Source organism: Apium graveolens, chromosome 2 (assembly GCF_009905375.1).
Source record: "Apium graveolens cultivar Ventura chromosome 2, ASM990537v1, whole genome shotgun sequence".
Taxonomy (NCBI): domain Eukaryota; kingdom Viridiplantae; phylum Streptophyta; class Magnoliopsida; order Apiales; family Apiaceae; genus Apium; species Apium graveolens.
Genome location: NC_133648.1, coordinates 121996726 through 122009585, shown reverse-complemented (window position 1 = coordinate 122009585; position 12860 = coordinate 121996726). Strand labels below are relative to the sequence as shown.

Genomic DNA, 12860 nt, shown 5'->3' with positions numbered 1-12860 from the left:
TTTGTATATTGTCAGAGTGAAGGATCATTCAAGGTGTCACTTCATCTATTTGAGAATCGTTCTTTGTCAGAGATTTGGGTTCTTTTAAACAAAGTCAAAAGAAGCTCAGAATTGAATGAAGTTCTTCGAGAAAGGCTTAAAGAGTTTGCCAGCAGGGCTAGTCCTCAAGTGGTCAACAATCCTCATCAGGTGAGATTCTTTAAGTCTGATTGTCTTCAAATCTGTCAGCTAGATGTACAATCTCTTAAAGACTACTCAGCTAAGCATCTGGTCTGGATGGAACATCATTTGAGAACTGCTGGATATTCATCCATGTTGAAGACTCAAGCTGCTGACTTGATTCAAGCTTATTGTGAAAAGAATGTTAAAAGATACAATCAACTCAAGAATAAGCTGAAGTCAGTTGGAGTTCAACCAGTCAGACCAGCAAGCTTCACTTCAGAAAAGGATCGTGTATTTGACAAGGAATTGCTTCAAGATTTAGAAGAAGGTGAAGTCAGAAGAGAAGACAACTGAAGTCAATTAGCTCAAAACTCAATGTAATATGATTAGAGCTTTATGAATCAAGATAGTCTAATATAGTTATATGTTCAGGCTAGAGGAACATCTATCTTGTATTCACTTGTAAATTTCATTTGGAATCTGGAAAATGTTAAATATAATCCAGAACTTTTCTGCTATTTACTTTACATTACTGTTTATATCTTTTTCTTATTTGTTAGTTGAGTTATCCTCTAGGTATTTGTTGTTATTGTCTAACAAGCAAATAGGGGGAGATTGAAAGGCATATGTCATAGCCTACTCGTTTATTCGAGTATTTAACTCAACTCAAATAAGAATGTAATAAGTAAATAGTGGATCAATCGTCAGAGAGATCTCACAATGTAACATCTGTCAAAGAATAAAGAAACATTGTTCATCTGCAGACTTGAAGATTCACTGGAAGAAGTTCAAGAATTTGATCATGCCTCAGTGATATAAATCAAGATCGTGGATTTAATCAAGTGACAGAGATCTCGTCAGGGTATCATTTATTACAAGGATTCAATCAGAATATCAAAGTCAAGACATGAAGAAACGTCACGGAAGTTAGTCACTCATGAACCAGACAGTACATCGAGTGTCAGCATTGAAGTGGCGGAATTGATTCATAAGTCTCAGTGACTTTCAGAAGATTGTCAGAAGAATGGATGCTGCTCAGGGTTAGTATTAATTCTCTATTAATTAATTAAGTCATATAATTTAATTAAGAAAATAAATTATATCTGCAAAGATTAATTTATTGATTAATTGAATTAAATTGATTAATTAATTTAGAATTAATATTAAGGATTTACAAGATTTTAATTGGTTTAAAATCTGCTTAAATTCAGCAAGACAATTCATTTGAACTAGTATGACAATCGGTATGACAATTGATAGTCATACCGAAAGTCATGCCAATACATTTAATTATCTTATTAGAATTTCTGTTTAGATTAAAATCTGTTATTAATTCAGCAAGACAATTTATTTGAAGTAATATGACAATCGGTATGACAATCAATAGTCATACCGAAAGTCTTGCTAGCTCATTTTAATTGTCTTGCTAGTTGTAAATTTTGTCATACCGAAAGTCTTGCTGGCCAAAGAAGATTGTCATGCCAGTACATGTTTACATTCGGCTGTTTGATAAAAAGGAGCAGAAGTCTATTATTTCACAATCAATCAAACAGAACACAAACTCAAGAACAAAAGAAAAAGGAGCAGAAAAATATTTCATCTCATCTGCAACTTCAAGATCAATTTCTAGATTGTAAAGTTAAATCCAATCAACTAGAAATACTTATCTTGTTCTTGTGTATCAATCTAGCGGATTAAAATCCCTAGAACTTAATCTCAAATCGCATTTAGCATTTGATCTTTTAATTACAAAAATAGAAAAAGTTCATGTCGAATTTATTCTAGACTTGTAATAATTGATTTGAGATTAATCCCTTGTAACCGATACCGTAGTTGTAACACCTTTCAAGTTTAATAAAAGTTTTATTTAACTTGAATTTTGTTTCACAATTTTATTCCGCATTTTATTCGATTAAACGGTATTGTTTGCATTCAACCCCCCCTTCTACAAACAAATTGGGACCTAACACGCACGTTTACATCATTTGTGTGCTTCAAGTGTTTCAGATTATGAGATAATAGCGAAAAATCCTAATTCTTGGTGGGGGATGTTTCAATTTTATACACACCCGTACATAGGGCTGTAAATGAGCCGAACCGAGTCAAACTCCTAAGTGTTCATGTTTTAACTCCTTAAGGGGTCGTTTCGTTCAATAATTTTTGGTTGGAATCGGGTTGGAATCAGGAATCGGTTTAAGGTGATACGGGGTTGAGGTATTATATCTGATATCATGTATTTGGTTGAGTGCTGGATTGAACATACTTAATTTAAAATATTTTAAGTCAATAATTTTAATTTAATTAAATATATAATTTATTATTATTTCATTATATTTTTTCTTCATATATTTATTTTGGTAATAAACAATTACATTTAAATGCTTGAATAGAAATTAAAATATTAGTTATAAAGTTGATTCTCATACCGCTCTCTCATACCCACCTCCCCACTTGGGTATAAAAAACTTATACCTTGGGGGTTTGAGGAATGTGTATTAAACCTTTTTTTCTGAACTAAACACCAGTTATGGGGTTGGAATGACTGAAACTCATACCTGATTCTAAAATTTGGCGAACCAAACGATCTCTAAAAATATATCGAACTCGAGTTCGAGCTCGAAATTTTATCGAGTCAAAAAATTTATTCGCGTATCGACTCATTAAGAAAAAGTTATCCGCCAATATGTTCACGAACCGCCCACGTACTATGATTCATCGAACGACTCCCGAATATTGTTCACTAACAACTCAGTTTACGAACTCATTCTCGCTAATCCCAAATTTTTGGTTGAGTTTCACTTAATTTTTTAAAATAAAAAATATCAAATAATAAAATTTTTAAAAACCTTACAAATCAAACTAACAAAGTAAATTTTTTAGCATTCTGATTTTGATTAAATTACGTTATTTTTATTTAAATAATAATACACACTAATTGAATACATGGACAAATTTTAAATCATGTATTACAATTTAAATCCTATAAAAAATATATACATGTAATAAAAAATAATATATTTAATATATTAATTTATAAATTTATATGTAGAGCAATAGATACAGAATTATTTATTAAATATTGTTTCACAAGAGTGTGTTCATAACATTATTAGAAACATATATAACTATATATATATACTGTAATATATTTATTCAGGAGCTATATTAACGAACATGTTCACGTATGATATTCACGAACATGTTTACGAATTATATTTATGAACTTTTTCACGAAATATCAGGCCGAACTTTTTTCGAACCGAACTCTTCGTGAACATATCGACTCATTTACGGCTCTGCCCGTACACACGTACATTATTTTACTTTATCTTTTCTTCTCCACTATCCCATTATCTTAAGCGTAGGAGGGTGATGCGAGGCCTCCATTCCTCCCCGACTCTGCTGACAATAATTTGCAGGAGCCCGTTGCAGCAATTTCAACGCATTTTTATAATGCAAGAATGATAAAAGGGAGGAGGAGGATGTATAGGGGACTAAAATTATTACGGGTAATTTTTGAAAAAATTACTTCGAATCTTTAATGTAGTTTTAACTGTAAAAATAAATAAATTATGTAGCTTACTTTTGATAGATAGCTTAATGATAATTTATTTTAATATTTTAAAGGATATTCCAAATGTTAACATTGGACAATTAATTTTTTCATTTGATATTATCCAATATTTTTAACTTCCAAACAGTATCATCAATCAATATATATATATATATAATGCACGAGGTTAGATGGTGCTCTAATATCGTTTCATTCTATTTTTATAATTTTTTTAGAGTTTTAAATTTTTAAATACTAAAAAAATATCATTCAACATATTTGAAGTAGAATATGCTTTCAAATTTATAGAGGAGATGAGTTTGAATTTATAAAGAAGACCTATAATTAATATCTCTTAGTCTATTAGAATTAGAAAAGTAATCGAGTTTATTGATAAGAGGACTTTGAAATTATAAAGAATACGTATAATTTATTTTTGACAAATACAGAAAATTTTCATTAAATTGAATATAATACAGCCGGAACAAACCCCCAACTGTCGATACAACCAGGTGATAAAATAAATAACATACTAAAATCAATTAGATGATTTGTTTCCTGATCGTTTAACACATAGAATTTAAAAATTCTTGAAGCTAAAAACGAAATCAAAAACATCCCAAACGATCCAAATTGCACCGACATCTCTGAAAATAGCAACATCGCAATTGACCATATCACGTAAAAATTATGGTTAGCCCAATGTTCAGAAACAACAATCGCATAAAATGAGATTGTGGAAGCGGCACCCCAGCTATCTACATGCCGGACACCAGCTATAGACATGCCGAAGGTACCCCAGCTATCTACATGCCGGATATCAGCTATAGACATGCCGAAAGTGTAAAGCCATAAAAGATGAACAATCTTTGGTTATGAAAGGTGAGCTCTTGCAATAATCACCACCATCCCATATTCGATACAGGTTTTGCAGATCACCAAAAATATCAGAAACTTCGTCCTCAACAGATTCAATACCAGATTAACCCAAGCATGACTAAGCAAAAATATAACAAACACTCCAAAAGGAGAGACAAACACACACTCCAAGAGGAGAGACACACAAATACCAAAAAAATTGGGTTTTATTGAAAATAGATCAATGAGAATAAAAGAAAATGAAGGGATTGGGGCTTTCCACCGGAGAAAACCAGTGGAAGCCCCTCGATTTACTTTAAAATAAATAAACCCTGGGAGAGGGGAGAGTTCGTACATTCAAGCTTGCTTAACGAAGATTAAGCAAAGTTCGGATCCAATATTTAGTATGATGAAGATCTGCCTGCAGAATTAGTTCAAGTCATGTTACTACAATTAAGGCTTAGTTTATACATTTTTGTATTACTTATTTGTATCACCATCTCTAACCTTCTTGGCAAAATTATAAAATTGTTACAGGATGACAATGTCAATTACAATACATTTTTTTATTGAAAAGAACTCTCGGCCGCTATTTTTAGGATGCGCACTTAATAAACTTCACAGACTCTAATATCTTGCAAATCACGTTAACCCAAAACTACGGTACATTTATTAGTCAAATAAATGGTTTCGAGTCCTGGTGTAATGGACCATCGCCTCTCCGAGCTTGATGTATGCAAGGTATCAAATTAAATTGTCCATCTTTAAAATTTTTGAGAATTAGATTAAGAGCATGAGAGTTCAATTTTACCTGGAAGATATATTCTTACAATTTTATTTAATGTATCGAAATAAAAAAATTAATTCGAATTAAAAAAAAAGTATAACTTAAATAAAGTAGACTTTTTATACATATATTATTCTCGGAAAGATTAATCCTAAATTTTATTTTGTTTACTTGATGGCGGACTTCAAACCCATGCTACTACTCCATGTTGCCCATATTGTCATGTAATCATGGATACTCTTGGTTAGAGCTGGCCAAATGGGCGGGTTTGAACCGCTCATTCGGGACCGGTTCGTACCGAATTCGTAAAAAATTCGGACCAAACCGGGCCGGTTCAAACCCGCACAGCTCGGTAAATTAGGTGAACCGAACACGAATACCAATTTTAGAACCCGGGACCGTACGAGCCCGCACGAGCCCGCACGAGCCAAGCTCGCACGAGTCGCACGGCAAGCCAGCTCGCACAGCCCGCACGAGCCCGCACAGCACGCCCGCGGGTGGGGGTCACGCGCCAACGTCTTCCTCTCTGCTCCCTGCTCTTCTTTCTGCCATGGCTGCACCTTAAGTTGTGATGGTAATTTATGAAGACCAAAAAAAAACAAGAAAATATAAATACAATGAATAAGACAGCTAGGTAGAAGGTAAAGAACCGGTTACACCTTTTTTTAAGGTGCTTGCTATCTCCTATCTGTATGTCTAAACACAAACAAACACTTGTTAGTTGTATATATGTGTGTCTGCATTTCTATGTGAGGCCAACAAATCTTTCTCTTGCTCTTCACATTATCCTCTTGAGCTGCACAGGCTTTACAGAGGAGAGCAACTTAAATTTTGCGTGTCTTTATATATACATATTTATATTTGCATATTAGAAGCTGAGAAGTAGGCTTCTGTTATATCTTTAAGCTTCAACTGATATTAAAAAATTAAAAAATTACAAATCAAATTACAAATCTTTAAGTTCGTATTTCAACCCGTACGAGCCCGGTTCACACGGCTCGCCCACGGTTCGCACGGCCCGGTTCGTAATTCAACCCGCACGGCCCGGTTCACGAATTCGTTCGGTTCGGTTACGAGTCCTGTTTTAACGGTTCAAACCCGGTCCGAGCCCGGTTCGTAATTCAGCGGTCCGGTTCAGTGTTCAATTACCGAGTGTTCAACCCGTGTGCGGCCCGGCCCGGCACGCACGGACCGCACACTTGGCCAGCACTACTCTTGGTACATGTCAAAGCTGCAAGCAGCGTGATTAGGCGACATATGCTGTTTAATATTTGAAATATATAATTCTTCATTTATTAAATATCGATATGAGTAATTTGTTAGATTTTTTAGGGAAATTTCATGTGCACAGGAGAAAGTGAAGTTTGATTTTAATTTAACTTTATTTTATTATTTTATATTTATAGTATATCAAAATATAAGGGCATAATTTAATTATTTTATAGTATATTGAGTGCACTGCGCACCTCTAATGAGATAAAATATTTAGCTAAAAATTTACGTAGCATATCATAAGAATAATTATAGGGATCATTTAAATAATAAGACATTATTGTTAGCTATACAAAGTAGGTTATATACATGGAAATAGGTTTTTAATTTTATTTTAGACAAGGATATTCAAAATAGATAAGGTTATATATATCGAAGTACACAATTTTTTGTTAATATTATATTTGGCAGGAGGGTGGCTTAAATTAGTTTTATATAAACGAGGATACGCGGGAGATTAGGTGGCGGTAAAATCGTCTCACTCTATTTTTCTAATTTTCTTAGTGTTTTGCCATTTTAAAAATAATAATTATAATATCTTTTAACATACTTGATGTAGAATAAACATACAAATTAATAGAGAATAGTTCGACTTTATAAAGAAGAATAGTTTGAATTTATAGAGAAGAGATTAGTTTGAATTTGTATAGGATAATTATTGTACAAAAAAAGTTCAAGTTTATAGAGAATAGTTAGAATTTATAGTGAATATACTTATAATTTTATAAATTTAGCATATTAAAAGTAGAATTATAATTCAAACTAGAGAAGTCAATCCGGTTTATAAAGAATAAGAATTCCGAAGAAGATGATAACTATTTTTTTTTTTGCTAAATTAAGATGATAACTATTTAATACTATGTAAATAAATAAAGAACAATTCATCATAAGTTAATTATTACCAACCTTCACTTCATCATAACTTAAAATTTCATTAATTTTGTTTTATATTTCTCATACAAGTAAAATTCTTATTTAAACTATAATAACTTTTTATTAGTATTGTATTTGACGAGAGAACGACTCTAACTAATTATTATTTAAATGATATAATTTTATTATTAGTATTGTGTTTATGCCAGAGCAGGTCAAACTAACTTTCTCTAAATTATAATAAATGTTTAATAATATTATGTCTGACGGGAAGGCGGCTTAACTAATTTTTATCTGATTTATAATTTGTATTCTTATTGTGTTTGACAAAAGAGCGGCCCAAATTAATTTTTATCTAAATTATATTATTAGTTCATATCAGAATTTATAAAAAATTCATAATACCGCCGCGAATCGCGGCTATATTTCCTAGTTATACTTTAAATTTCACCCACATGATACCCCGCTGTCAACCAAACGTTAGTCGAACGTTATAAATTTACAGAATTTTCCAATTGACACTATTGTACAATTGCCTTTTACATTTGTTACCGTTAATTTTTCGTAACTTTTATGTGGAACCATTTTTCAATTTTTTTCAAAATCTTCACAATTTACTTATACATTTTCCTACCAAGTCACTAGTCTTCTCACTAATAGTACTATACATAAGTAGTTCAAATCATCTAATAGCCTCGTATTCAGTTAGTAACAAAACTTAATTACTGGATCAGAATATGAATTAAATACTTAATATATGTTTGTGTTTATATTTAATTGACCCAAAAGATATGAGTATAAATAAAATATGTGTGCGCGCGGATATGTCAAGAATGTCATGGAAATTTAGGAGGGTTTACTTTTAATAATTTAATCAAAAATATCAAGTATTACTTTATTTATGTGATATTACATATGGTATCACGGTAAAATTATTTTTTTCATATGGTACCCTTTAAGATAATGTTTGTTTGACGGGTGACTAACGGACCGATATCATGTGACGAAGTCTAAAGTATAAGATTACCACTTGGAGGTGAAAAATATTGGATGATACCAATGAAAAAGCCAATTATATAATGATGCGATTTGGAATATCCCATATTTTAATTAATTAAAATAATTGTGTAATTATAGCATAATTGAATAGGTAGAATGATTAAGGGTTTATCTAAGATTTAGTTTGGGGCATAAAAATGAGTGTAATATAAGAAATAAAAGGGATTTACGAAAGTAACTATTGACCTCTAAATTTGGGATACATGATTTAATGAGCGAAAATTTTTACGGCATAAATAAATCTCATGTGAAGTAAATCATGAATTGAGATATTTTATCACTTAATTTTGTTTATTTTTATTTATCATTGTTTACGTAGAATATACATATATTTGTGTATATAGGAATGGGGGTATTTTGAGATTAAAATGTGGATAACACTTTGAAAGTATATCTTCCATAAACACTGTTCTAAACAGTTGTAAAGAGTTTATCTGTTATGGTCGCGGTCGCCTTATTAAATTGAATAAGTATAAAATAAACAAACATACACACACTGACACACGCAGAACAGAACACAGACAATCTCAAAAACAAACATGTCCGGCTACCCACGTAACCCCAACCCATCGGGTTACAACAACTACAATTACACCCCCCCACAACCCCAATCCTCATCTGCTCCTTACGCATACGCACCCCCAAACCAACAACCTTCCCCTTACGCATCTGCTCCCTACGCAACTCCCCCAAACCAACCCCAACCCTCTCTCTACTCATCTGCGCCGTACACATCAGCTCCTCAACACGCATCTGCTCCCTACGCGTCCTATGATCACACCAAGCCCAACAAAGACCAACACGCCTCTGCTCCTCCCACTGCTTATCCGCCGCCGTATGGAAGTCCGTTCGCGGCGCTGGTGCCGTCCAATTTCCCTCCCGGCACGGATCCTAATGTCGTTGCGTGCTTTCAGCTGGCGGATAGCGATGCCAGTGGGTTTATTGATGATTTGGAGCTGCAAAAGGCGTTAACTACTTATCGCGAAAGCTTTAGTTTGAGAACTGTCCGTCTCCTCATGTTTCACTTCACTAATTCCAATTCTCGAAAAATCGGTATATACTCCTCTGTGTGAATCTCGATAAATTAATTATTCTTTACAGTGTATGCAAGTATGTCTTAGCTGTTTAGATGAGGAAATTATTATGAAATTGAGTTTTAATTGCTACTTACGAGTTTATGAGATGTCATTTGTGAGATTTATATAGGATTTAGTTTGAGAACTGTCCCTCTCCCTATGTTTTACTTCACTAATTCCAACGCTCAAAAAGTCGCTATATGCTCCATCTCTGTTTGTGTTTTGTAGAATTTTGATAAATTGTTACTTATTTCGGTCTTGGCATAATAGTCATTATTTGTTGTTGGTTATTCGGTTTACGGGGACTATTAATTTGTAGACATTAGGTTATAGTGTCTGTAATTACATTTTAGTTGTGTTGAGTAGGTGATGATGATGAAATTAAGTCTCAATTTCAAGTTTACGACTTGTGAGGTGTCTGTTGAATTTCTGAATCATATAAGTATATTAATAGTTGTCTTGGACGCGGTACTGTAATTTCAAAAACCTGAAAAAAGACGTAGCGACATTTTTGTAAATAATTAAATAGTTTATATGTGAGTATGCACATTTTGGTTGTGAATTAAGGAGATGGTAACTTTAACTGTGAAATGTGATTTTATAAGATGGTGTTGAATTTCTGTACTTTGTTGTTGATGGAAACAGGGCCCAAGGAATTTACTGCTGTATTTTACAGTCTTCAGAACTGGAGGGTGAGTTCATTTGTTAAATATTTGAATCAGGTGGTAAGAGGTTTGATAGGATTTATTGAATTAAGTGAATGTAATGGTTATAAATTGTTTGTGTTGTAGGCGATTTTTGAGAGATTTGATAGGGACAGGAGTGGGAAGATAGATGCTTCTGAGTTGAGAGAGGCATTGTTGAGTCTCGGATTTGCGGTGTCACCTGTTGTTCTGGATTTGTTGGTGTCCAAGTTTGACAAGACTGGTGGAAGGAACAAGGCAATTGAATACGACAACTTCATTGAGTATGAATTCAAATAACTGGTTTCAGTTTTCGTCTATTTTTAAGATCTTTGAGTATTTGTTCCTAGTTTGACTTACTGATGTTGTCTCTCTTTTTTTTTCCTTGACTGTTGCGATTACAGGTGCTGCCTGACTGTGAAGGTTAGCTTTTCTTTTTAAACATCACAGTTCATGAAATTTATCATGTTGCACCATATATTTTGAGCTTCTTTTATGACATTACTGCCAGTTGGGTGGGAAGTTGAATTTTCTGAAGGGACTTTTGAGACATTATGAATTTGGTTTTTGTTTAACTTTTATAGCCACTTGGAACACAGTCCTACACAAAGATAGATGATCTTTATGTATATATAAATTCTGATAGGGCCAGGTCTTTTTCAGGGACTTACGGAGAAGTTCAAGGAGAAAGATACTGCATATGTAGGGTCAGCAACATTTAGCTACGAAGCTTTCATGCTCACTGTTCTACCTTTCCTTATTGCGTAGAAAGTTTTAAAGCTTTTTCATGTTGGTTTGGTGTGGTATGAATTTATATGGTGCCTGGAGAGTAGTCATGATAGTATGTTGGATGTAAAAAATATTGTAGATGCTGCAGGTCGTTTTGACTCATTGTATTTATTCCTTGATATGAAGGTTTCCTTGTGCTATTGATTCAAATGGGTCTGTTAGTAAGTCATCTGACAGAGGTGAGAGGGACCAAACTACATGATCAACCATACTGCAGTGTTCTCTGCCTGAACCTTGAAAAACCCTCGTCGATTTGAAATGGCCTAGTTGTATATCTAGTTGGTATTAGTTTTGCCTGCAAATTTCAATAAACATATCAAACTATCTGTTAGTGGCATGATATGTGGATTGATAATGTTTTTATTTTGTGCAAATTCAAATTCTTCTCCAAGTCGATTACATCTACTATGGCTAAGATAAAAGATTGTGACTGTATTGGATTTGCTTTACAATTATTCTTCGATTCAGGTGAACCAAAGAAACATATTTGACCTTAGGATCTTTCTTAGGATCACTTGTTTTTGCATAATAAGTGCTCTCAAAGAGGTCATGCCAAGAGTTGGTTGCCAAAGAAACTCATTGCTCTATACTTGTCCCCGCATTGACCATGCATTGCAGAGATTTGAACAAAATTTGCTATGCCATTGTCTCGTATTTTTTTCACTTCCAAATTATGCTATCTATCGAAAAAAGCATAGCAGAGAGCGTATATATTTGAATGTGACCGACTACACCTGAAGATAATAATGTTGAAAACATTCTTTTAGGAAAAAATTTATTCTGAAAATGATTTTTCTGGAACATTTGTATGAGGAAATTATCTTTGAAAATATAATTTCTCATGGGACTTGACAAATTGTGAAAAGCTATTAAGAAAGTGTTTAATCTTTTTATTTTTTGAAAAAAAATCCATTTTTCTAAAGTTCATTGATTTTTTAGAATAATTTTCCTCTTTGCAATATTTTCCTTAAATCATATTTATTTATTTTTTAAAAAAATACCTTACATCACAGAGTAAACTATATTTTAATCATATTTATAAGAAATATACATGTATAATATATTTTATCCAAGAAAAATAATAATCAAATTTGATATCTTATAGCACATATATGTTATATCTATAAAATATTGTGTACATATTATATCATAAAATATCTTATACATGAACATATTGTAGTTGTTAAAATTATTTTCGGAATATATGTAATTTCTAAGTTCTCCCACAAAATAAATTTTTTATAATTTTTTCTCTGGTTCACATAAATAAACAACGTATCATAAATCTTCTAAAATAAAAGTAATTCTAGAATTATCAAAAAAACTTTAGTGGCCATAAATATCAATTTAAGGTTTTATGTCCAAAATATCACTTCGGAAAATAATAACCCTAAATGTCACTTTAAAACGGTACATTAGATAACGTTTATATAAAAGACTCCAAACGGTACGTGTTTTGACACTTTATTTTTTTTATATGCCCAAAACAGTATATAAAGTTAAGTTTTGGTACAAAAGTAACAAACCGTCATATAAAGTAACGTTTTAATCTTTAAAAAAAATTAAACAAAATGCTACATCATGTAATATTTTGAATTATTTTCCAAATGGTAAATGACATTTTGGGTATTTTTTTCAAAAATGATATTTTAAATCATTTAATACACCAAAGTGATATTTTGTTCCATTTCTCTAAACAAATTATACAAACTGGGTGTTCTGTTTGTGCAATACCAATTCATCTGATC

At 32.4% G+C, this 12860-nt stretch overlaps 1 protein-coding gene across 1 annotated transcript; it reads left to right on the top strand.

The window, feature by feature from the left end:
- Positions 1-9016: 9016 nt before the first annotated feature.
- LOC141707801 (calcium-binding protein CBP-like) lies at positions 9017-11252 on the top strand. Its single transcript, XM_074511171.1, has 5 exons — positions 9017-9617; positions 10286-10332; positions 10432-10607; positions 10728-10746; positions 10987-11252. Exons 1-5 carry the CDS (start codon positions 9104-9106, stop codon positions 11089-11091), a joined length of 861 nt encoding a protein of 286 aa, XP_074367272.1. The 5' UTR covers positions 9017-9103; the 3' UTR covers positions 11092-11252.
- Positions 11253-12860: the final 1608 nt, after the last annotated feature.